Source organism: Rhamphochromis longiceps, linkage group LG5 (genome assembly GCF_057381845.1).
Source record: "Rhamphochromis longiceps isolate RC_006_pf linkage group LG5, R_longiceps_female_GT1.1, whole genome shotgun sequence".
In the NCBI taxonomy this organism is placed as follows: Eukaryota; Metazoa; Chordata; class Actinopteri; order Cichliformes; family Cichlidae; genus Rhamphochromis; species Rhamphochromis longiceps.
The window spans coordinates 2,823,549-2,848,776 of record NC_140561.1 but is presented as its reverse complement, the minus strand read 5'-3'; the positions used below and the strand labels follow the sequence as shown (position 1 = coordinate 2,848,776).

General features: G+C 40.7%; 1 protein-coding gene across 1 annotated transcript in view; it reads left to right on the top strand.

The window, feature by feature from the left end:
- The first annotated feature begins 1,029 nt into the window (after positions 1–1,029).
- LOC146669047 (calcium-dependent secretion activator 1-like) overlaps positions 1,030–25,228 on the top strand; it is a 337,734-nt gene continuing 313,535 nt past the window's right edge. The window contains exon 1 of the mRNA XM_085405453.1: positions 1,030–1,626. Coding sequence (XP_085261579.1) covers positions 1,276–1,626 — 351 coding nt within the window. The 5' untranslated portion in view covers positions 1,030–1,275. The remainder of the gene's footprint in view (positions 1,627–25,228) is intronic.

The following is a 25,228-nucleotide window of genomic DNA, read 5'->3' as shown; positions in this document are numbered from 1 at the left end:
AAGGAGCAGAAACTGGTCCTCCTCATGGTTTAAGGTCCTTCTACAGCCCCCTGTAGCTCTCCTAGAGACATTGGCTCCTGGACTTTCCTCCATGCTCTTGAGACTGTGCTGGGAGACACAGCAAACCTTCTTTATTGTGCCATCAATGTGTGACTTGGACCATCTGTGCCACCACTGTAGAGTCCTGTTATAGCCAGTGTAGGGTCCAGTTATAGCCCCATGCTACCAGTAGAAGAGCCAACCAAATGCAAAACAAGTGGGAAAAGAACAGTCAGAAAAGCTAAAATGCTAACAGACTTACTCATCATATTAACACAGCTGAAATATCATGTTGTATTAAACAAAAACGTGTTATCCTTCCAAAACAGGCATTTTAAACAACCCCAAATTTGAGCAGATAAGACAGAAAGAACAGGAAAAGCTAAATAAGACAAGACAAAACAAACAAACCAAAACACAGAACAAGAATACTAGTAACAAGAAGAACGTAAATTACATAGTGCGTTGTGTATATATAAATAAACAGACGCATTGTTATTGGGCGCGTGGCGGAGTACACCTTGGATAGATGACGAATCTGTCACAGTGCAAATACACAGAAACGGATAAGCGGATAACCCTCGCATTCTCACCTGTGGTCAGTTTGGACTCGCCAGTTAACCTAACTCTATACATGACTGCCAGAGTGCCTGGATGGAACCTACGCAGACACGAGGAGGACATGAAGCAGGCTTACGATCTTGTTGTTGGATTGTTTTAAACCAGTAATAAAGCTTTTTTTTTTTTTTTTTTTTTTTTTTAAAGAAAGCTGTTTTGATTCCGGTCTAGCGCTGTCCTCTTTCGGCTTTTCTGGAGGTGGCCCTTTATCTGTTGTGCTCGCAGCTTGATTAAACTGATCCCAGAGCAGCTGGTATCATGTTTCAGTACTATGGTCAGCTCCGAGCCCTGCCTCTTTCTCCGAGCAGCAGCGCACCAACGCCATCAGCGTTACCTCTCTGCGACACCTCCCCTTTAGATTTGCTCCCGTCATTAATTCCTCCTATGTGCCACTGACTGTGAGAGTTGAAAGGCTTCGAAACCACAGGGCTACTTTGTGTTTATAACACTTTATTTTTTTTGCGATGAGCTTGGAACTGTGGCAGCAGTTTTTTTCTTGACAAAGAACAATCTGAGGGCTCATCGGTCAGCTTTAGTACATTCAAGGCGTCTTTCTGTTTTCTGCTCTCGCAGTTTTTCAATTGCAACAGGTAGAGTCTTCATCTAAGCTACCGCAGCATGTTGGACCCGTCTTCAAGCGAGGAGGAAGGGGAAGAGATACTGCAGGTGGAGCACAAAGAAGTGGCGGCCCCGAAGAACATCGGGGGAGCCCGATTGTCACCGGGCCGAGCCGCCGACGGCCAAGCCAACGGAGGGCTCCAGTCACGGGGTGGCGGGAGCGGCCGTGGTCGACCGTCAAGCCCGAGCCCGTCGGTTGGCAGCGACAAGGAAAAGGAGGACCTGGAAAAGATGCAGCGAGATGAGGAAGAGAGGAAAAAGAGACTCCAGCTGTATGTGTTTGTGATGCGCTGCATCGCATATCCATTTAACGCGAAACAACCGACTGATATGGCCAGGAGGCAGCAGAAGGTAGGGGAGCAATGAACAGGATTGACCCAAACCTAGCTTCAAAGCTGTGATTGAAATCCATGTTGCACTTGTGTCATCTACGAGATAAATGATACCATCTGTTGCTTCAATCAAGGCTGGTTACCTGAAAGCAGAAATCAGTTGCTTAGCCCGACAGTCTTAAGTGAATCCCTTCACATATTAGGCCGACATTTTCCTCACCAGTTTACCAGAAACATGGAACCAGTTCCACAAGCCCAAACCACATATCTCTTTTTGATTGAACATTAAATCGCAGCAAATCCTTTTTTTATCTTTACACTGGTGCTGAAATGACGATTGCTAAGCTAAATTGCATTAGAAAGTAGCAAGACAGTTTTTAAAAACAACGGAGTGCATTAAATCCAAATCGAGGAAAGATAAACAAGAGTGACAGAGAGAGAGGAGAGAGAGAGGAGGAAAAAGTAAGAGCATTGATTTTCTTCCTATCTGTTGTGTGAGGTGCCTCTTGGCATCAATATTCTTCTTCTTTAACAACATGGTGATACGAACAATTTAATGCAGGAAAATCTGCTCCAATCTCTGTGACATCTCCTGTCTGCAATTTTTTTCCCAATCTGCATTTACATTTACAAGGTAATACCAATTTATTTGTGATAAAGCTATGTGGGTAGTGCCAGAGCTGGTAGTGCATAATAGAATGGAGGTAGACATACCCCTTGTGTTGCATGTTGATAATACAGGCTTTTAGCAACATTCTGACTATGTCCACAGACACACTGGAGACAAAAGTGTTTATTCCAGATGCTGGTAGGAATGGTGAAAAGTGGATTTGCAATAAATATTTAAATAACTGCATAAAATCACACACTTCAAGACAAATTTAGTCAAAGTGCAGCTGAAAAGTGGCAACACTGCTTATTTAAAAAATGAAAAATGAAGAGCTTGAGAGTTTAAATCTTACTGACATAACCTCAGTGGTCTGTACTCGTAGTAAAAGGCATTTGGTGAGAACATACCTCTGAGCATGAACCTTGTTTACACCAGTAAGTTTTGATAAAACAGTCAGAAAGCAGACATAAAGACCCTTAGAACTGCAAACACAGATAGTTCCTGTTTAGTGTATATTTCCACCAGAAGTTGGTGAGCTAGACAACTGAAAAATGCTGAGTGTGTTGAGCTCTATCTGTTGTTGGACTGGTCCTTGGTGGCATCCTTTGGGGGACACTGCTTCAATTTTAGTGGCATTCACATCTTTTCTATTGTTCTCATGGCCTTTATTCTAAGCCAGTGGTTCTTAACCTTGTTGGAGGTACCGAACCCCACCAGCTTCATATGAACCCCTCTTTAGTTAAAAATAAAATGTGATTTTTTTTACTGGTGCACAAAATGAGCCATGCATGTCATGGCGGAGGCTCTGCCGAACCCCTGAGACCGACTCACCGAACCCCTAGGGTTCGATCGAACCCAGGTTAAGAACCACTGTTCTAAGCGATCCTTCCTGACATTTCTTACACAAATATCTACACTTTCTACTCCTCACATTTTCAAAAACAGGCTTGTTGTTTTAAGTTTCATTGCAGAGGTATTTGCCTTACATTAGTGTGCGCCTTCAAACTTCAAACCGATTTCAGCACCAATTGGAGGGAACAAGAAAATCTATGAAAGTTAATCCTATCAGTGTATCCATCATTGGTGCTTATTGCATAGGAAGAGGTGAAAGAGGCAAAATTTTTTAATTAATGTCCCTCTTCAACTCAGGGGTTAAAGTGGCCCGGAACAGTCTGGAATTGCATTTTTCATGCAGATGTCTGTATGTTGTCATTGTTTTTCCACCAGCATCACAACAACAAGGAAGTAGCATTTTTTAAGTGGCAGGTAATTTCAAATGTAACTTTTTGATTGGATAAACAAATATCTGCAAACAAACACAATCTAAGTGTAGTTTGTCAAACTACACTCAGTTTGTCTCTGCTAGCTAAAGGTATAGCTGCTGTAGTTGAGGAAGATGACAGATTATATTTGAATTGAAGGACTGCTCAGTGACATTTGTAAATATAGAAATTTAAAGCTTACTTGTAATATCCTCATTTTTTAAAATCCAATATTGGATCTGTATATGACTCTTCTTAGAGAAGAGAAGGTCCTCAGGTCCACATGTATCACCGCTGCTGTACATCCTGTACAATCACCAATGTATTTGGAACAGGCCGTGCATTTATCATTTGATCTACACAAAGATTTAGCTCAACTTCAAAACCGTCTTGTTTTGAATTATTACCTTGCAAGTTATTCTACTTAGTTTCAACATTTCACAAGTCAAATTCAGTAGGTAATGTTGCAAAGCAGAGACTCCCGACTGTCTTACTACTGCTCTTATCTGGTAATGTGCAACCTAACCTGGGCCCTGAGCTGCAATGTACTCAGACACCATCTGAATTTAAATCCTCATCTGGGCTGAAGATTGTTCATCTTAATGTGCGCAGTTTGTTACCCAAGATGGATATGGTGAAGATTTGGGTTTGATCAACAGATGGGGATATTGTTTTAATTTCTGAAACTTGGTTGTCTAAATATATATCTGATGAACATATTAGCATAGCTGGATACAGTATCTATCGTACAGATAGACTTAAGAAAGGTGGTGGTGTTGCTGCTTATGTTAAGTTGAAATTTGATGCCACAATAGTTCTATCAGAATACATTAGCAAGCAAATGGAATTTCTGGCTCTGAATATTGCAAAGGGTCTTTATCTAACAGCTGTTTGTTGCTATAGACCTCGTTCTGCCTTTACAGAGGCTCTGCATTCTTTAAAGCTTTTCCTTTCCAGACTAAACTATAGACCCTGTCCAAGAAATTAGAATATCATGGAAAAGTTTATTTATTTCCACAATTCCTTTCAAAACATTAAACTTTCATTGATTATAGATTCAGGGCCCACAACTTAAACGATTTCAAGTACTTAGTTGTTTATTTGTATATAATGTGGGCTTCCAGCTCATAAAACCCACGAAAACAGTATTCTAATTCAAAAAATTAGAATACTGTGAAGACAGCCAAAAAACCCCTGAAAAGTCTACCTTGATTGACTAGCTTCTGACAAATGTTCCTCATAAATTTTCATCCTTGGGTGTCTTTTGCCATGACTTAAGCGACCACTGTGTTGTTGCTGTTATTTGAAACACTAAGGTGCCTCTAAGGTCACTCAGGTATTATTTTTAAAAGGACTGTTAAACAGTTTAATGAACAAGCATTTTATCATGATTTGTCAAACTATGATTGGAAGAAAATAGGATTGATCCCTGATGTAGGACAGTTTTTATGGATGGTTTTATGCTAATTGTGAGTAAACATGCCCCATTAGGGAGATTTAGGATAAAAGGTCATAAAAAGTCCCAGGTTCTCCCCAGAGCTGGCCGACATCCAACGTAACCTGGCTTGGGCCAAAGCCTAATGATTGGCTTATTTTCAGATGACTAAGAAACAAATGTACTTCCTCTATTAAGAAATCTAAATCAGAATATTATTATTGTCTGTCTGAGAACCTAAATAATCCACAGAAGTTCTGGAAAATATTAAGTCTCTTTCAGGTAGGAAAAGCTCACCAATTTTTTTTTAAGGATTCAGTTCCTGTTTATGATAGGAAGGAGATTATGAATTGCTTTAACAAGCACTTTATATCTTCTGACTCTTTGACTCTCTGAATCCAGTCTCTGTAAAATCCTGCACAAACCTTCCGGTGTGCATTGGTCAGCCATTTAACTTTGTTCCTTTCTTTGTACAGGAAGTCTATGAAGCTCTTAAAGTATTAGATCATCGAAAACCTTCAGGACCCGATTTAATAGATTCTTACTTTTTGAAACTCCCAGCTGATTTTGTGGCAGAGCCTTTCTCAACTATTTTCACCCTCAAACTGGTTATGGATGTGAGCTCCACCCAGGCAGAGCGGCGAAGGAAAGAGAGTGAGAGCAAAACAAAAATACATGTAGCCTTGTGGGGCCGGCTGAGCAGAAACAGGGACCATGACAATGGAAGAAATTCCCTCAGTATGGAAATCAGATTTTGTTGTCCCTCTATTAAAAAGGGGATGACCCAGCAGTTTTAACTAATTATAGACCAATTGTTACGGCCCTAGCAGGGCCTCCTCCTGAAGTTGCCTGTGTGGGCGTGTCATACCAGCTCTCCTGCCTTAGGTGCCACCTTTTTTTGTACAGCTGCTTTCCATCAGCAATTAAAGGTATTTAAGCCCAGAGAAAGGTGAGCTCTGGTGCCAGAGAGCCATGTGAGTAGTTGCAGCTAGTGAGCTGAGTGTCTGGTGTTTGCAGCTAGTGAGCTGTGTGTTGTGATGGGCAGATGAAGCTCCATGAAGCACTGAAGCTTTTCATCCAATTGGTTCACCCCAGCGCAAAGTGTCTTGAAGCTTCATTTGCTCTAGCAGGACACCTACTGGACATAAAAATATTAGTTGGCATGAATTTGAAGAGTGTGGCCTTTTGCACACAGCCTGTAAATGTCAACAACAAAAGGAGTGTGTAAAACATCTATATTGTAGTGATGGCAGTATACTGTGTATATTTATACTGGCAGTATGAAAAATGATTATTTGGAAATGCTTAAAATGGAAATGATCATTTACTGTGAGGTGAGGTGTGGTTGAGATATGGACAGTGATTAGTGTTTAGGGGACACATCATTGGTTTTTATTTAAAAACAACAGTTTCTCCACTGTGGCAGGTCGTAGGCGATTTCTTTTTTTGAACAATATTTCCCCAGCTTTTGAAAACACTCGCTCACAGTCTCTCCCAGTATTTAAGGGGGTCCTCCAGCCTTCCAATATTTGGCTCCATCATGTACCGTTGGACCTCAATATTTGCGTCTGCTGTCACATTTTGTGTCTGTGTCTGCCTGACACTTTCATCCAGGCGACGCCACAGGTTGTTAACTAAACAATAAGGAGAGTTTTATGTGATACTAACAACTCAATTTTTAATTCAATGTTATTTATATAGCGCCAAATCACAACAGTCGCCTGAAGGCGCTTGATATTGTACAGTAGATCGTACAATAATAGATACAGAGGAAAACCCAACAATCAGTTTATATAAATGCAACTCAAATGCAATAACAGTAGTAACGTGGGAAACAGCCTCAACAGTTTGTGACGTTGATGGCTGTGGTGGTGGTGCGGAGGAAGAGGAAGTATTGGAGGCACCTTCTGCTTTCAGTCTTTTTTCTGCTTCGCTAGCTCTTGCAGGGCTGAGAAACGGGTTTTCTGAACCTTGGGTCCACCCACATTTTGAATGAAGTCTGAGGGGTTTATATCGCTGTCATAGCTCGCGCCAAAGTTCGAACTACTTCCTGAACCAGTCATGTGGTATAGCCGGGCAGCGAGGCTTCGGACGTCATCATTTTCAGCTCCACCTATAAATGAAGCAAGCCTCGATACGCGTATCGCGCATCTCGGAAACGCCCCCTCCATTACTCGACTCGAGCTTTGAAGCCTCGATACAGAACGTCACGTCACTAGTCTACAGGATGCTTTGCAGGAAGAGCATCCTATGTATGGTATCATTTGGGACAATGTGAGCTTTCACCAAGAATACGCAAGTGGTTTCACAATGAGCAGCATTTTATCAATGTTTCTTCCACCGTACACCCCCCTCCCCCCCCCTCTTTTTTTTTTCTTTAACCCTATTAAGGATTTTTCTTGGCATGGAGCTAGAAAGTCTACGACTGAAACCCTTACACACACACAGGAAAATTTACTTCAAGCAATGAATGGAGCATGTGGTGAGATGGGACTGGAATCTTGCTAGTGCTGGATTCGGCATGCTAAAGGATTCTTTCCTCATTGCCTTGTGTAACAGCAGTCTGGCGAAGAAGGAGCAGCTAGCAGGTCCAGCGGGCATGTGGTGTGGAGGTTAGCTGGATAACTCGAAGCCAGGCAGTTAAATTAAACAACAGACCTTTATTCATTATCAGCAACATAAAACCATACAAGCCAGGTCTCCACGGCTCTACTCTGTCCGTACATACATGTGCGGGGATCGGTAGTCGCCGGCGCCAGGCCGTTACAACAGTAAGGTGTTTCCTCGGAGAATGGAACATGAGCAGCATGGAATGGCTGCCGCTAACAACACCACACCCACTAGGAGACTCCCACAACTACTACAATAGTAGGGCAACCCCCCCTAGTGGTGCTATAACCCAAAAGGGTTGTTACACTTGCAAGGCAGACCATAGCACGTGATGTGATGAAGTCCTGGGGCCTGACCCAGGACAGAGGTGTGAAGCTGAGGCAGAATAAATTATCTGAATATGCTGTAAAAATTTATACTTTATCTATAGAATATCTTTTTTGATACAGTTCTTTTTTTGTTAAAATGTGAGAAGAATAAATGAACGAATAAGTAAATATATTTCCCACTATCCCACAGTGTTTTGTATTTATTTCTGTAGTGTGTAATCGTTGCTAAGTTGTGTTTGCACATTTGCTGGTTTTGTGTGGTTTTTGACAGTAGTGCTTGATTTTGAGTACAGTTAAAATAGTTTTGGGTGAAATGTTTAGTTTTGCAGGACAAATTGACTGTTTTGTGAGTGTAGCTTGAGTTTTACAGTTTGTTTAGTGTTTTGAGACCAAGAGATGAAGTGTGTTTTAGCAATTCAGAAAAACTGTAATACAAAGAAGTGGCTTGTTGCTGCAACATATTTAACCTGCTTTTACCTGAATTATGGAGATATTCTATATATGAATGGTTGAAACTGTGCATCATGCTTCTTTGAAGTTCATCACTAACCATAAATTCTCAGATAGGAGGGCCTGCTTTGGCCGGTCGGAGGACCCCTAATCTATACAGTTTTATATATAAGGCAATACTCGGATTGTTGCCTTCAGATATATATACTTTCTCTGCTTTCAATGAAACATGCTGGTTGTTATTGTCTTCGTCTACAAGGTTATTTGTTGCTTTCCATTCCATTTGCCTGAATTGAACTTGGCAAAAGAGCTTTTGTCCATTTAGCACATTTGGCTTGGAACGAGCTGCAGAACAACTGGAAAATGACAGAATTCATTTCATTAAATGCTTCTCAATCAAAGCTAAGAATCCTTGAGGCTAATTCCATAACATGCAGCTGTTTCAATTAGATTGCTTGCCCTTTTAATTGAACTGAATCTAAAATTTTTAAGTTTTTTTTTTTGCGTGTGTTGTTGTTGCCTGTGTTGTGTAATTTGTGTATTTGTGAGATACTTGCTACCTATTTTGGCCAGGTCTCCCTTGAAAAAGAAGTTTTTAATCTCAGTGGGATGTTCCTGGTTAAATAGATTCAAGAGCTTTATTGTCAATACAGCAGTATACACAGTATACAGTGTACCAGAATGCTGTTTATAAGCATGCAAATAAGCATACTGTTCCCAGGTCCAGTTTGTAATGGATTTGTGTAAATTTTTGGTGTTTTTGAGTCTTTTGATGAGTATTGTAAGTGTTTGTAAAGGTGTATGTGTATATCAGTTCTTTGGTGGTATTGACTTGAGGGCTCTGACTGCTTGGGGGAAGAAGCTCTTGCAGTGTCTGGTTGTCACGATTTTGATGCTGCGAAACCGTCTGCCAGATGGAAGGAGGGAGAGAAGTGCATGTGAGGGGTGGAAAGTGTCTTTCACTATGCTGTTCGCACGTCAGATGATGTGTCTGTCGTAGAGTTGGGAGATGGGTGGGCGAGGGCCTTCAGTGATCCTCTCTGCTGTCCTGCTGTAGCAGCAGAGGCACTCTCAATGTTCCCTGGTAGAATGATGGGAGGAGGGAGACTGGCCTTCGACTGTTTCCTAAGAAGGCATTGTTGGGCTTTCTTCATGATGATGGTGGTGTTCAGAGGTCATCTTGTATGTGCACAGCCAGGAACTTCACACTGTTCACCATCTCAACAGCAGATCCGTTTATGTGCAGTCGGGTGTGGGTCATTGAGGTAATAGAGGTTGAGGTGAGCGAGGCAAAATAAAATGGAAAAATTTTTTTTTTTCACATCAGTTCAATTCAATTTTACTTATACAGAGCCAAATCACAACAAAAGTCACCTCAAGGTGCTTTATATTGTAAGGTAGACCCTACAATAAAACATTCAAAGAAAAAACCCAACAATCATATGACCCCCTATGAGCAAGCACTTTGGTGACAGTGGGAAGGAAAAACTCCCTTTTAACAGGAAGAAACCTCCGGCAGAACCAGGCTCAGGGATGAGAGCAGGAAGACAGGATAAAGACATGCTGTGGAAGAGAGCCAGAGATTAATAACAAGTATGATTCAATGCAGAGAGGTCTGTTAACACATAGTGAGTGAGAAAGGTGACTGAAAAGGAAAAACTCAATGCATCATGGGAATCCCCCGGCAGCCTATTGCAGCATAACTAAGGGAGGATCCAGGGTCACCTGGTCCAGCCCTAACTATATGCTTTAGCAAAAAGGAAAGTTTGAAGCCTAATCTTGAAAGTAGAGATAGTGTCTGTCTCCTGAATCCAAACTGGAAGCTGGTTCCACAGAAGAGGGGCCTGAAAGCTGAAGGCTCTGCCTCCCATTCTACTTTTAAATACTCTAAGAACAACAAGTAGGCCTGCAGAGCGAGAGCGAAGTGCTCTAATAGGGTGATATGGTACTACAAGTAGGGCTGCTCAATTAATCGAATTTTAATCACGATTACGATCTGGGCTTTCAACGATCATTAAAAATGACAGAGCCGATTATTAGCCCCTCCCTCATTTATCCGCGACACCTTAAAGGCCGGTCCGTGAAAATATTGTCGGGCATAAACCGGTCCGTGGCGCAAAAAAGGTTGGAGACCGCTGATTAAGAGGACCCGAGGGAAGCTCGGAAAGCTAAGCAGAAGTTATTTGGAGAGGAGAGTGACTGCTGTTGGTTGAAAAGAGAGGTAAAAAAAAAAAAAAAACTTCAGTGGTGTTGCACACTATTTTATATTATTTTCTAAAGTCATTGTTAACCCTTTAAATCCGGTCAGAGCAGCATGCTCCGTTTTGTGTAACTATTTAACTATTTAACTATTTAAAAATATATTTTTAAATCCCTGTAGAACCCGAACCGCGTAAGCTAGCGCAATAATTTGTTTTGCATATGAAACTGGAGGAGTTGTACTTACATCTTATGCCATCAGCTTGTCCTCGGTCACGGTTTCCTTCCACATATAGCTTTGCAAAAATTGCATAAAAAGCGCTTGCAGGAACAAAAACATAATATTCCAGGAACATGCTTTGCCGATCCGATCAGCTGTTCGTAACACTTCCCACAGTGAAATAGACGTCAGCGCGAACTGTCGCAAGTCCGCCATTTCCTGGCCGAAACCGGAAGTGACGTCATTTTCGCGGAAATGTAGTTTTTTACTTGTAGGCCTTAAAAGCCTATACTGGTCATGTTTGACTTTTCTGAATAGTTTCTGGGATGCTTAGAACTCAAATTGCACTGCTGGAAATAGTTTATTTTGATGCACCTGCTGTTTTCTTTGCAAATTTGCATCATAGGATTGTTTTTTTTGTTTTTCCTGCAGTATATAAAAATTGCTGTATCTCCAAAATAAAACTATGAAGACACTCAAAATAAATTTCCTGTTGTTGTAAACTATTTTTTGCAACTTTTTTGTATTTAAAGTTTTGAGGGATAAACCTCTTAAATTTCTCCAAGTAGAAATATATGTAACAAAACAAAAACGATATAAATTTTTTTGTAGTTTATTGCACTTTTTTGCAATTAATGTAGTTATTATGGACTTAATGCATACATATTATTAAAATATGGGCTATAACAGTTATTTAGCAACTTGAAATGCTCCCACAAATGGCACTACAACATGTAAAAAAAATAATATAAGCTCTGGCGGACTTGGTTCTATAGTAGGTCTTAAAGGGTTAAATAAATATCGTCAAATAATCGCGATCTCAATTTCAGTGAAAATAATCGTGATTATCATTTTTGCCATAATCGAGCAGCCCTAACTACAAGGTCATTAAGATAAGATGGGGCCTGATTATTTAAGACCTTGTTTGTGAGGAGCAGGATTTTGAATTCTGGATTTTATAGGAAGCCAATGAAGGGAAGCCAAAACAGGAGAAATCTGCTCTCTCTTTCTAGTCCTTGTCAGTACTCCTGCTGCAGCATTTTGGATTAACTGAAGGCTTTTCAGGGAGTTTTTAGGTCATCCTGATAATAATGAATTGCAGTCGTCCAGCCTGGAAGTAATAAATGCATGAACTAGTTATATAGTAGAGCTGCACAAGGCTTGTATGGGCTAAAATCAGTATCACTTTCAGAATACTGATTTTGAAGATGACCTGAAATTGCGTCGCTGCCTTGGGATTTCATGTTGTGCAGTCCATTATAACTAATACAAAGCAATATCCCTGTGCGTATAGGTAAAATGGACTGATGAGGTCCATACCAGTGTTTTCAAACAGGATTTCCATTACAGTTTTTGCCCGTTGCTTGAACACTATAAACCCATGCTTAGACAGGAGACACATTTTCAAACAACCAAAAAAGCAAATAGGCCTACTCAATATTGTACATTGCAGTACCATGAATTCAGATAATTTCCCGCTGGGCACCGGGGAAAATATCCTCTTGCATGTTGAAACCATCCATGGATTGCTGTCACCTGAATGTCGCCGCAGGCCTGTTCCATTGCCTGCAGAAGAGGCATGCGGGCATGTGGTTGGCGGTCATATACACGCCATCTCCAAGCCGAAAAAAATTACTCTATAGGGTTTAAAAATGGTGAGTAAGGGTGCAAGTATACCACTTCAAGTTGGCTGTGGTTGGAGAACCAGGCCTGGACCAGAGCAGCCCGATGGAAACTGACATGATCCCATATCACCACAAACCTGGGCTGATCTGCTCTGTTCTGTACAACTGTATCATGGAGAGCATCTAGAAATGTGAGTATATGTTGGCTATTGTATGGACCTAGTTTTGCATGATGATGCAGAAGCCCTCGAAGGCTTATGGCGGCACACAATGTGATATTTCCCCCGCGCTGCCCTGGGACGTGCACAATTGCCCTTTGTCCAATTACATTACGACCCGTCATCTTGTTTTACACAGGTCGAATCCAGTTTCATCAATGAAAATGAATTCATGAGGCTGTGCAGCTCCATCCATGGCCAAGATTCTCTGTAAAACAAAGAGAACATATTACTGCACTACAGTGCTACACATACAGAACCCTCACCCATCACACAGGTACCTGTGTAGCTCTCAGGATGGATCCATGTGGTACTGATATGGTACATATTCAGCTGCTACTGGATTTCACCAATACTGTATTGTCCATGTAAAGGACAGTTACACGTACCTGTACATATTCAGCTCGAAGTCCTTTGACCCCGTCACTGTTCCTCTCAAATGGGACTCTGTACAGCTGCTTCATGGTGATGCTGAGTTTTCCCAAGATGCGTCTGATGGTGGTGATGCTCACATGGTTTATGTTGTTGAACACTCGCCTGTCTGCAAGTATTTGCTTTCGTAGCTGGTGGAGACGGATGGCATTGTCTGCCCTCACTAGGTCCACAACGGCAAGTTCCTGCTGTTGTGTGAACAGGCGTTGGCGTCCTGCCTAGAGATGGACCGATCCGATATTACGTATCGGTATCGGTCCGATACTGACCTAAATTACTGGATCGGATATCGGAGAAAAATAAAAAATGTAATCCGATCCATTAAATATCACGAAAGCACCTCACAAAACTTGCAACACGCCGTAACTCGCCTCAGAACGTTAGCACGTCGGAGCAGTATGCATCACGTGATAGAGCGGCTGTGGCATGCGGGACCTGTCGGTGGTCTGGATAGCATTTGGAGCTTCGCTAGCAACCCGGCATTTCATCTCCGACAAAGTTATCCCAGAGAGAAGTAAAGCAAGTGTGTAAGTCCATCTCTGAATGTTTGTAAAGCATTCCTGCGTTAAGCTTAACAAGCGACTGCCTCTTCTTGCTGCTACTTCAATCATGAAACTGCTTAATGATCAGCTGATCGGCTTTTCTGTCGCGAGTCCGTCTCTCTTGTTTGTTTTTGGCCCACTTTGCACCAGAAAGAGGAAACCAGTGGATAAACAACAGCAGCACGTTTAAGCTTGATAAGCTGTTGTTAGAATTTATTTAATATTACTTTCTACTTGAGGATCTTTTTCTACAGCTGACGGCTGTAACTGTGCAGGGGCGGATCTAGCAAAGTTTAGCCAGGGGGGCCGATAGGGCATTAACAGGGAAAAGGGGGCACAAAGACATACTTTTCTTTCTTATTCTCATTTAAAATGTCGAGCTTTTAATGAACAATTATCTGACACCCAAAGTTTTAATTTGATGTAAAATGAATAGAAGTCAATTACAGTATATAGTGACTATTAAGTCTAATATATATACCCTAGTAAGCTATAGTACTTTTTCCTTTGGGAAGGTACCATCTGTGCAGTCTGCAATTTTGTTGAAGAAAGATGTTGAATCTATTTAATATTTCTTGAAAAATAATTGATTTCTGTGCATTTTTTTTCACACTGCATCAAATTAAGGTTGATTACGTCGATTACAGTTTTTTCTGAATGCTTAAACCCTAACTGTGATTCCTGTAGCACAATCTCTAAAACTATTCAGACTTATAGCAAAACCACTCACTGAGTTTGCAAAACTAAAAGCACAAAAACTGCTTTGCACTCAGTTTGCAATTTTGTAACACACACTTTGCAAAACTGTAGGCACAATTCACTGCACAACACTCAATTACCAAATTTCCAACACACTCCTAGCAAAAGTATACACATGTATGGCTATCATTAACACTAATTTGCCAACTGTCTGGCACACTTTCACATGTGAAAACTTTTTTAGATAATTAGTTCACTTTGCAATCAGCCTAAGCACTATAATACAGGTAAGCTGTGTGTGCGGAGTACAATGGAGGGAGCAGAAAGAGTGAGAAGTAGAGGAGGCCGAAGAAGAGGATGTGGAGGTGAAGAAGTAGGACAAAGAGGACGACAAGGACAAGGAGGAGCAAGAGGAAGACGAGGAGGGGGGAGAGGAAGATGAGGAGGGGGGAGAGGAAGGGTAGGAAGAGTAAGAAATAGAATTGCTGATGACATCAGAGCTACAATAGTGGACCATGTAATCAACCGTGGAATGACCCTGAGGGTAGCTGGCCAACGGGTCCAGCCTAACTCGAGCCGCTACACTGTAGCAAGTACCATAAGGACATCTTGAAATGAGAATCGGTTAGTACAGTCACTTCGCACAAAGATTTGTAGCACTGCCATATGCCAATGAGAAACACACCAATACCATTGATGTAAAAATACTGAAATTGTTACTTTACAGAATTGCTAGATGACCAGATGCTGGGGGCAGAGGAAGCATGTTCACTGCAGACCAAGTAACCCATATAGTCATTATGGCGATTGCAAATAATCCTATACTTGGAAATAAACACTTGTGTTTGTTTTGATGTGTTTGAATAAACACCAGTACTTGAAGTTTGGATCCCTCTATGCTTATGGATCTATGACAGAAGTATGAGCTCAAACTGACATAGCCTACCTTGTGCACAGGGAAAGCAAAGGCCAGATGTGTTTTGTATTCATACCATCAGTGTGCAGTTGGCGCATTGTGTGCTTAGTAGATGATGGCTTGTGTGTACTGTTTGATACGGAAACACCATTTTTACGAAGGTGTGAAGAGTTAATCTAGCTGTGTTTGCTTTTGCAAGAGAACTACAATGTTTTGATGATTGGGTGACAGGTTTTCTTATTTGTGTGAAGAGTTTTGCAAAATTAGCCAATAGTTACAAAAAATGTGCTTAAGCAATCAGAAAAAACTGTAAGCATCATGAGGTGGAGCGTGAGGGGTGGTTCCCTATTTTTTATTTATTTATTTTTGTTGCTGGGAGTTGGAACCCTATTAGTTAGGTTGCTTAATATTTACGCTAAGTACTCTTTAAAATACCAGAATAGGGAGGATGGTGTAGGTTTAAGTTTATTAGATTGATCAGTATTGCTGAACTATGAAATATTTTTTTTTGCATACAGGTATAACAGAATAGCTTTAGTGTAGTTGTTGTTTTAAACTTGAGTATGAACTTATACAAAATGCAGCAAGATATTTAAAAAACAGTTTTGTTGATTAAAAAACACTATATCGGATTCATATCGGTATTGGCAGATATCCAAATTTATGATATTGGTATCGGACATAAAAAAGTGGTATCGTGCCATCTCTAGTCCTGCCCCAGAAGGTCTTCGAGTCATTCTAGAGAAATACAACCACATATTGTCATCGCTTTGCTTATTTGTCTTACAGTACTTTACTGTATATATTGTATCATCCACTGTACAACACTGTACTTCAATATAAGTAATCATGGTATGTTTCACAGAAACTACCACTTTGGCTGCAAAAAGAGCATTAGCACCCTGCAATACGCTGTACACTTGATATGGTTATATACCTGTAGAACAGTGCTATAAAAACCATCTGAGTAGAGTAGAAACTAGAGAGGTGAAGACAGACCTGCTTTCTAGTCGGAATGTTCTTATTACAGATGCCACTGTGAAGCGGCTTAGATGTGGGTGGACTCTCTGCCCAGCTTCCCTCATAGTCAGGCCATGGTTGATGACATGGTCCACCAAAGTTGCTCTTATATCATTAGAAATATGGGTCCGTGCATGGCCTCTTCGACCTCCTCCTCCTCTTGCTCTCCCTCCATCCATGCTTGCAAAGTTCTTGAATTGGCTAAACTGAGGGCTTTTTGTAGTTGGCTAATTGTTGTTCAGTTTTGCAAGTAAGTGCCTTCAGGTGTGTATTTGAGTGGTTGCAATTACCCGATGTGTTTTGTATTTTGGATACATGTGTTTTCCAAATGGCACCCTGAAATTTCATTTTGTGAACGAAGTGTCTTATGTATGAAATAGAGTGTAGTATGCAGGACCATGTGTGTTGCATAATTGCAACTAGGGTGCAAAGCAGCGCTTTTGTTTAAGGTATGGGTACATGTGTTTGAGGTATGGTGACACAAGCTTCAAGTTGTGTTACTTTAGTCTAAGCATGGGTTTATAGTGTTCAAGCAACGGGCAAAAACTGTAATTATAAGTATACATAGCACATGTATACATCATACTATTTCATTTACAGAACTAAAATTAGTTTGTTGTGTACAGAGAATCTTTTAGCTTGACTCAATGGTTAGACCTCATGAATGCATCTTTGTGGATGAAGCTGTATTCAATCTAGCAAAAAGCAGAAGAAGAGGTTGCAACATGTGTTTTCAATTTTGATTGGTTGTGTGTTCATGATGAAAACAGTGTGTTAGTTGTGTTTAACTTCTGTGGCCTGTGTGCACCATTCTGGGTATATGTGCACCACATTGCTAAATGTGTTTTGTGTTTGAGAATGTGTTTAGAGTTTTGGTAAATGAGAGATTCAGAGTTGCAAATGGTGTCCTAACCAGATGAATAGTGTTTAAGATTTTGGCATCTGTGGGATTGATTTGATGAAAGAGTTTTTATAGTTGGCAGTTTAGTTTTTACAATGGGATTTAGTGTTTTAGCAATTCAGAAAAAACTGTAAAAGAGAAAAAGTAAAAAACAAAAAAAGTATTTCTATATAACTGGATTAAAAGGGATTATGACAACAAAGGATGTTCATCTAATAATGACCTGATGAGAAATTTAAATTAAGTGAGATTGCAACTGAATGAAACATTAAGTGTGGTATGGTCATGATTGAATGTTCATACATAATGGAGTTATGTTAAGTACAAAATAGAAAAGAAGAAAATGTAATTACATGATTTAATAACAAAGTTTAAACTTTAAAAGCCCTTACTTGGAAAAGTGAGATAAAGAAAGGATGATAAGGGGTGGCTGGACATTGGTTAATTAGATGTTAACACGGTGACTGGATGTCATAGTGGGTGAGGCCAGATGTCATCTTAAACCATGTGGCAACCAGAAAGAGAGGGGGGAGAAAGGGTGACAAGTTAGATGAAGAAGAGATATGTAGTCCTTGCTTTTCTCCTGTGAGATGAGCAGAGAGAATTAGAATATTGAACCTAAGTATCCTAACCTAACCCAAGACCATGACAGAGCAACCCCCTGAAGGGACATTGCACCGGCAACACCGGGCCCTAGCCCCCGTCACCTGGGAACAGGAGCACAGAGAGGCAGAGAAGAAGGCTCAGAAAAATCACCTCACAGAACAGTGGCGCTGAGACTGGAGTGTACGTGTGTGTGTGTGTGTGTGTGTGTGTGTGTGTGTGTGTGTGTGTGTGTGTGTGTGTGTGCGTGTACGTGTGTGTGTGTGTGTGTGTGTGTGTGTGTGTGTGTGTGTGTGAGGCAAACCTGAGTATTCCCACTTGAAGCTGTGGAAGCTTGGCTGCTGGCCGAGATCAGAGCTAGATGCGTCCTGCGAAATATGCGCTCGTGGATGTGAATTTGTAGAATACTTGGGGAGACAAATGGATTTATTCTTTGAGATCAAGAAATGACAAACAACAGCAGGTCCTAGGTGGGAAACCTTTAGAGGAAGGTCTAGAAGAAAATAGAAATGGAAATGGAAGTAGTGGTGGAAATGGAAAATCAAGATTTCCTCATATACTCAGACAGGCAAGTACAAACTTAACAATAAATGTTTCTATAAATATCTTCAACTTAGAAACTTGGTATGTAATGATAGTGGTATATAATTTTATTGTAGTGCACTGGCAAGTTTGAGTAATTGGGTGCTAAGCATTAAATTTTACCTGTAATACTAGCATGGTATATGCAGAATGATGAATGATGATTTCACATGCTAAAAAAGAAGAAACAAAACAGAAGCAAAACCTCCATTAGCAAAAGATTTGCCTTCTTATCTTTGGCTCTGTGGTAAAGAGTCATCTTTAAAATTCTTCTCCTCACATACAACGTCTTAAGTAATAGACCCCATCTTAAAGACTTCATAATACTGTACAGTATCTGTCTCTGATCCACAGCGTGCCTTTTGTCCCTCACCCCAGTAGATCCAGTAGTTTTCTATGTTTTACTGTAGAGTATTTATCTTACAATATAAAACACCCGTCGTTGTGATTTGACTCTATATAAATAAAATTTATTTGAATTGAACATTCCTAACTGAAATTTATTTTCTTGGGTTACCATGGTTACATATCACTGTTACCATGATTTTACATCCTTGGACAGTGACACAAGCAGAGAACTTTGGTCTCTGATTTCATTGCATGTCTGTCAGTCATTGACCCGCATTGAACTCAGACTGCCTTAAATGTTGAGAATGGCATGATCTCCTTATTGAAGCATTGTGTTTAACGACAACTCATAGAAGTAACAGACACACCAATGGTAGTTTAAAAGTTATTTTTCTATTTCCACATGGCATCACAGTTTATACTTATTAAAGCAAATGAAGGGTGTTCAAATCTGTAGTTGCCACATTGATGCTAATATGTTATATTTGTAAAATAATATTTCAGTTTCAGTAATGATGACTGAGCACTGTCACATAAAAGTTCTCATTTGCCATTATCATTACCTCCACCAAGCCCTTCCTATTACATGGCCAAAACCAAGAAGACTCAGGAGCTGGAGAGGAAAAGTCAATGTGAGTAACTTTTGATTTATTCATGATGAAGAAAAAAGAAAATTCATTCTGATTTTAGCCTTCATCATCAGTGCAAAGGAAGGACATTTAAAAACACATCAGCATGTCAGAACAGACAATGTGTAGTCAGAGAATGAAGATTTGACATTGTTTATTTCAAACTCTGGAGCTCAAACACCTTCTCAGACACATTAACCAGTCAGCTGGGTAGTGGGTGGCACTGCACCATGCTTGAGATGCTGTGGGCTGAAACAAGATAAAGCTTGATAAAGCTGTTCCTCATTGAAAATTCTTATTTATTGTTCAAATCTGCCCTATGAAGTCTTTGAAGACCAGAATATGGCAATTTGCAAACATTTGCTGTAGAGGAAGCTCTATTATTGTAGGTTACCAAAATATTCTGATAGAACCAGAAGTTATATGCAGAAGTCTTTAGCCACCCCTCTTCTTTAATATTTTGCTAGTAAAATGGGAAATAGGTGCAGAGATTTATTGAAATGTGTGCTAACAGAATTATGCAAACTCTTCGCCTTATATATTGTGTTTCAGTTCATGAAAAGCTTGAAATTAAATAGTTGATATGGCTACTTCTCTGTGTTCATATTAGGGCTGAACGATATATCGCATTTGCGATAATATCGCGACATGATCAAGTGCAATTTTCTAACCGCAAAGGCTGCGATTATACTCTGGACATGTCCAAATTCATGGGCTGCATCCTCCTGAGGCCGCATTTGTAGACCGATTACGTCACAGCGACGCGCCGAAGGCTGTCCAAATTACTACCATATCCCAGAATTCATAGTGCGGCCCAGCCAAACTCCAGTTTCCAGCAATGGCGGCCGCTACTAAGTTTTAAAATTACTCATACTAATCTTTCTGGGTCACAAAATAAACTTTTAACATATTTTCAGGCGAGAAAGTAGTTGTGTAAACATCAAATATCTGCTCGGTTTATCAAGATATCCCATATTTGCAAAAGTGCTTCGACGTTTTCAGAGGCGTCTGCTACCCACCAGCTCGACAGCTAGCCGGGAGCTCGAGGGTTACTGATGCGGCCGAGAACGGCACAACTCCCGGCACATCATTTTCAGATCACCGCGGAGTTTCGCTGCTCGGGTTAAACGTAATATATAAGTCACTTAGACAACCTAAAAATGTTATTGTTGGGCTTTTTTCAGTGTTTTGTTTGTTCGTGAGTAAATCGGTTTGGCTGAGATTAAAGTTATTAGATTAGATGAAATAAAACTTTATTAATCCCCCGGGTGGGTTCCTCCTTGGTTTTCACACAGCTGACTAAACGTCAAACAGAAAACTTATTAAACAGAAGTATGAGACAGTCGAGAATTTACACCAGTGTCTGGTTATATTTTAGATAGCAAGAAGCAGACGGCCGAGTTTATTAAACTCCACCGAGACAGCGGTGACGCTAATCAGAACTAGACCGTCCAATTTCACGCCTTTAAATTTTAAAGGCGTGTTTGTGTGTTGTTTATACAATTGCTATTATGTTTGCACTTTATGTGTAATGTTACTGACTGCAGAGATCAGTAAGATGTGTGTATTTTTTATTTATTAGTTTTATTTATTTAATATTATTTTTTAATTGAATGACTGTCTAGTAGTTCACAGATGTTGAAAAACTGAGTGTGGTAAAGCCACTGATTTTTTTTATGTATATTTCTGCAATCTGCACATTGTACTGACTTTCATTTTAATGTTTACACCAGGGTTCCTTGTCAGCACTTTATGCTCAGATGTTTGTAAGCTAAAAATAAACTATTGTGTATGTTCAAATATACTGTTGTGATTGAAGAAGTTAAATAAAAATGTCAGTCATCAATTCATGCATCACCTCATGTCATCATAACAGAGGTCTGTCTTCCAGGAAAGAACGGTTTAAAATTAATGTAATATAGTATTGGCCATACTATATGATGTATTGCTTGTCTTTGTTTAATAATACAGAAGACAAAGACCTTAAAAAATAATCGCATATCGCATCGCAATCGCAATATTGGGGCAAAAAATCGCAATTAGATTATTTTCCATAATCGTTCAGCCCTAGTTCATATAGCTTTATATATCAAATATTGTTTAAATGACACTGTCAAACATGTGGGTTGAGAGAGCTTTTGTTCACCTTGTTGCACGCATTTGTTACCTTTACCTTTACCTCTATATACCTTTATTAGTCCCATAGGGGAAATTTCATAAGGCTGCCAACCTATTGCACGCAATGGCGGCGCCATCTTACCCTCCGACCATACATACATTACACAAAACATCACATGGGGAAGACAGGTCAGAGAGGTATAACAATGGAAAATGCACCACATGAGGAAAGATAAGGAACCCCCTTCCCCCAGACTGAGCTCCAACAGGGAGATCTGTTTGAGAACAGAAAAAAACCCACCTCTGCACATAGCACATGAAAAAACTCTTAATACACCAAAAAAACTTTGATTGAGGGATGGGATTCCGGCCCAGCAGCTACATGTCATATGCTTTGTTTACTCCAGGGATCAGCTGATTGCCCTGATGCTGCCCAGGAGGAGGTATAGCGCTAGCCTGGAGTCAGAAGGCATATCAGCCTGATGTGTTTCACTGATTCAGTGAATCACAAGGATATTCCCAATGACAATCCATCTGTTGAAAGCTTCCACACTATTCAGGCCAACAGGGACAGCTCTGCAAGCAGGAAGCAGAAGGGGTGGGGGAAGCTTGCATTTTCTTGTCAACAACCCTACTCATAGTCTAAGGAGCTTGGAAAGAAAGCAAATGGACTTCTGTAAGTTTACGTGTCGCCTCTCAACTGAGAAGATGACACTTCAGTTCTAAGACCAAATGGTGGAGAGTCCCTGTTTGTTTATGTAATTACTGTAAAAAAAAAACTATTGTTTATATTCACAACCCTAGGGGGAGTTGTTAATTAAGAGGATCGTTGACTCACTATTGATCGTGTGCTTCAGCAGAGGTTTCGGGTGAAACAATTGTGAGACCTTGCTTCACCCGATCATGTGACCTATCAGGATCAAGTGACACAAGATTTGAATCAGCATTAAGGTGCCTCGGGAGGAATCTCAAAACTAGATTGAACATGGCAGACAGTTGGTGTCGTAAGCCACCCCCTCTGTTCAAAGATGGTTGTTCACAGTGGATATAGATGGCTTCTTTCACTCCTCTTTCAAACCATCTGTCATCTCTGTCCCAAATGTGAACATTGGCATCCTTGAAAGAGTCACCTTTATCCTTTTTGTGCAGATGTATAGTTGAGTCTTGTCCTGTGGAGGTGGCTCCTCTGTGTTGTGCCATGTGTTTATAAAGTGGCTGTTTGGTTTCTCCAATGTAGAAGTCGGAGGATTCACTATGTTATTTTACTTGTGTTTGGGAGCTTTGTCCTAGGGATGAAGCCAGTTTTGTCTGAGGTTGTGGCTGGACCTGACGAACAGTGGGATGGCTTGGAGAAAATTCTCCTGAATTTCCCTGAGTTTCAAACCTGCCTATAATATAATCCTTCCAGAAAGGGAAAAGAAAAACGAAGATTAGTTTTCACAAATAATCCTAACATTATGAATCGGTTATCAAAATGTGTATCTATACACATACACATTTTAAAGGTCATTTCACACTTCTCTAATTACTTTAAATTTCTGCAAATGGTTGACCAGCCAAACTCCTACTCTTGCCAGCTCACATCCTCAAAAGAGCTGCAGCTGCATTTGAGAGTTGGGTTCCTCTTTACCGACAAGACAAATGGCTGCCACAGAGGTTTGACCCTCTGTGGTTTACACCAAATGTTTGGTGGTTTGCGCCTGCCAAATCTGCCAGTGGCCCTTGGTTAATCCAGCACCATGAAAAACTGACCAGTGCCCAATCGGTCCAGGAGCTTGTCAACCCAGGTCATAGGATAAGCGTCATACTGTGACACCACATTCACTTCACACAGAACTGTATAGACCAATCTTTCTTCACCACAAGAGCTATAGGGCTACACCAGGCACTTTGTGACTTTTCTATCACAACCATCACCAGGATAGCAGCCAATTTCTTCTTAACAATTTCATGCTCAGGCAATTAAAAGAGGCATGTATACCCTGTGATACACCATGATCTCCAGGGCTGTGCATGCCCACCCTGAAGTTTTATCATATCCCATATGACCAGCCATCGGGTTATAACGAGCATGAAAAATAATTTCCTGAAAGCTGCACCAACAACTGGGTGTGCTCTTCCTATGTGTGAATATTATGCCTCTCTTGATATAATCTGTCCCTAATTATTACAAAATGTGGAAATGCCACCATTTGACCATCAATTTGCATCACCTGATCAAATGTTGACCGTAGAGTATCGTCACAAAACAGCACTAGTTTAAAACTCTTCAGTGGAGCCTCCTGTGAAGACACCTCTAGTCAAAACACCTCTACACACTGCCCTGTTAGCCTACTGTAAACATGGGCTAATCTCTTCACAGAATTAAGGGGTGTGTCTGGCTGGGCTGATAATGCGGAACCTTCTGCGTGATTGCAGAAGTTGAAACAGTTCGTTACTGAGATGGGACAGGTCCTTTAATATCTGAACTGCTCTGGACCAACACTTCCTGGTGTAAATGTCCTGTAGCACCATTCTGCCGCATGGATCACTCTCTGAAGAGCTTTTTGGTCCTAAACACAGCTATTCCCATACCAGGATGTGATATTCTGTGTGAGGATGCTCTCCACAGCCCTGAAGAGAACGTCCCTGGAGAGACCCTGAACTTCCTCAATTGTCGGAGATGGTACAGGCTCTTCCTAGCATTTTTGGACTAGGCAGACTATATCAGGTCTGATGAGATGTGGACACCAAGATACTTGAAAGACGGCACCCTCTCCAATGGAGGCCCGTTGATGATAAAGGGCCTGTAGTCTCACTGCCAACGCACGATCTGATATCGTCGTGTTGGTGTTGTTCCCAGATCATCATACTAAGTCAATAGCGGTTTGGTCTTCAGGGTTTCTACTCCACTGCCTACTCCACTTTCATACGGGTCCACATTTCTGATGCACGCTATTTTTTGCAAGTACCATCTCTTTGCATCTGGACACAACCTACACCGTTTACACCGTCCTTTTCATTTTGAGCTACAGTGTGTTTGTTTTGATTCGTGGCTTGTCAATATGGTGCTCCCACAATGCATTGCGGCGTTACGTCAACTCCAAAGCCCGTTGCGTGCAGGAAAATATGCGCATGCGCATTGCCATGGTGAATTTAAAAATAAAGATAAAATGAAAAGTAATTAATAAAAAGTAAATATTTAAACATTCCCACAAATGTGCAATGAACGTGCAAAAATTCTGTTTAGTAGTTGTTGCTGTTTCTTTCTTTCTTTCTTTCTTTTTTTGAAAAATAACGACGTCGCCGAGGCGCAAATTACTATGTGAAAAATGGCGCCATCTTGTGTCCCCTTTCTGTCACTATAATTCATTCAAGGCTTTGTGGGAAATGCTTCACCTGTAAAAGTTTCAGTCACCGGCGACATTTTTTCATCAGCAGAACGTTGACGTCATCAGAATGAACCAAATTCGATGACGTCACAAAAGTCAGATCAAAGCTCAACCAATCAAAGTCTTGACTTTAATCTCTGAAAATCCTCAAATAGCCGTAAGTTCGCAGTGTTCCTCATAGCAATCAGTTGCGATTAGTTCACATTTGCTCCCTGTTTTTAAACAATTTGCTAAAGAGATTTAAACTCTTTTTCAAGGACATTTTAAAAGTTTTATACCAATCAGCTAACATTTGACAGCTGTACCGACCAGTTTCCTCCAGTCTATTAAAGCAGACTGTTTTCAAAAAATGGATAGAGGAGACGGCTCACAAAACCATGACGATGGTGAACAAAACCATGTTGGTGTAGGACTAGCAGTCAATGAGCTGGTTTTGGCACTGCTGCAACAGGGAAATCTTAGAGCAGTTCACAGGATGTTCCCCTGGATTGAAATCAATCAG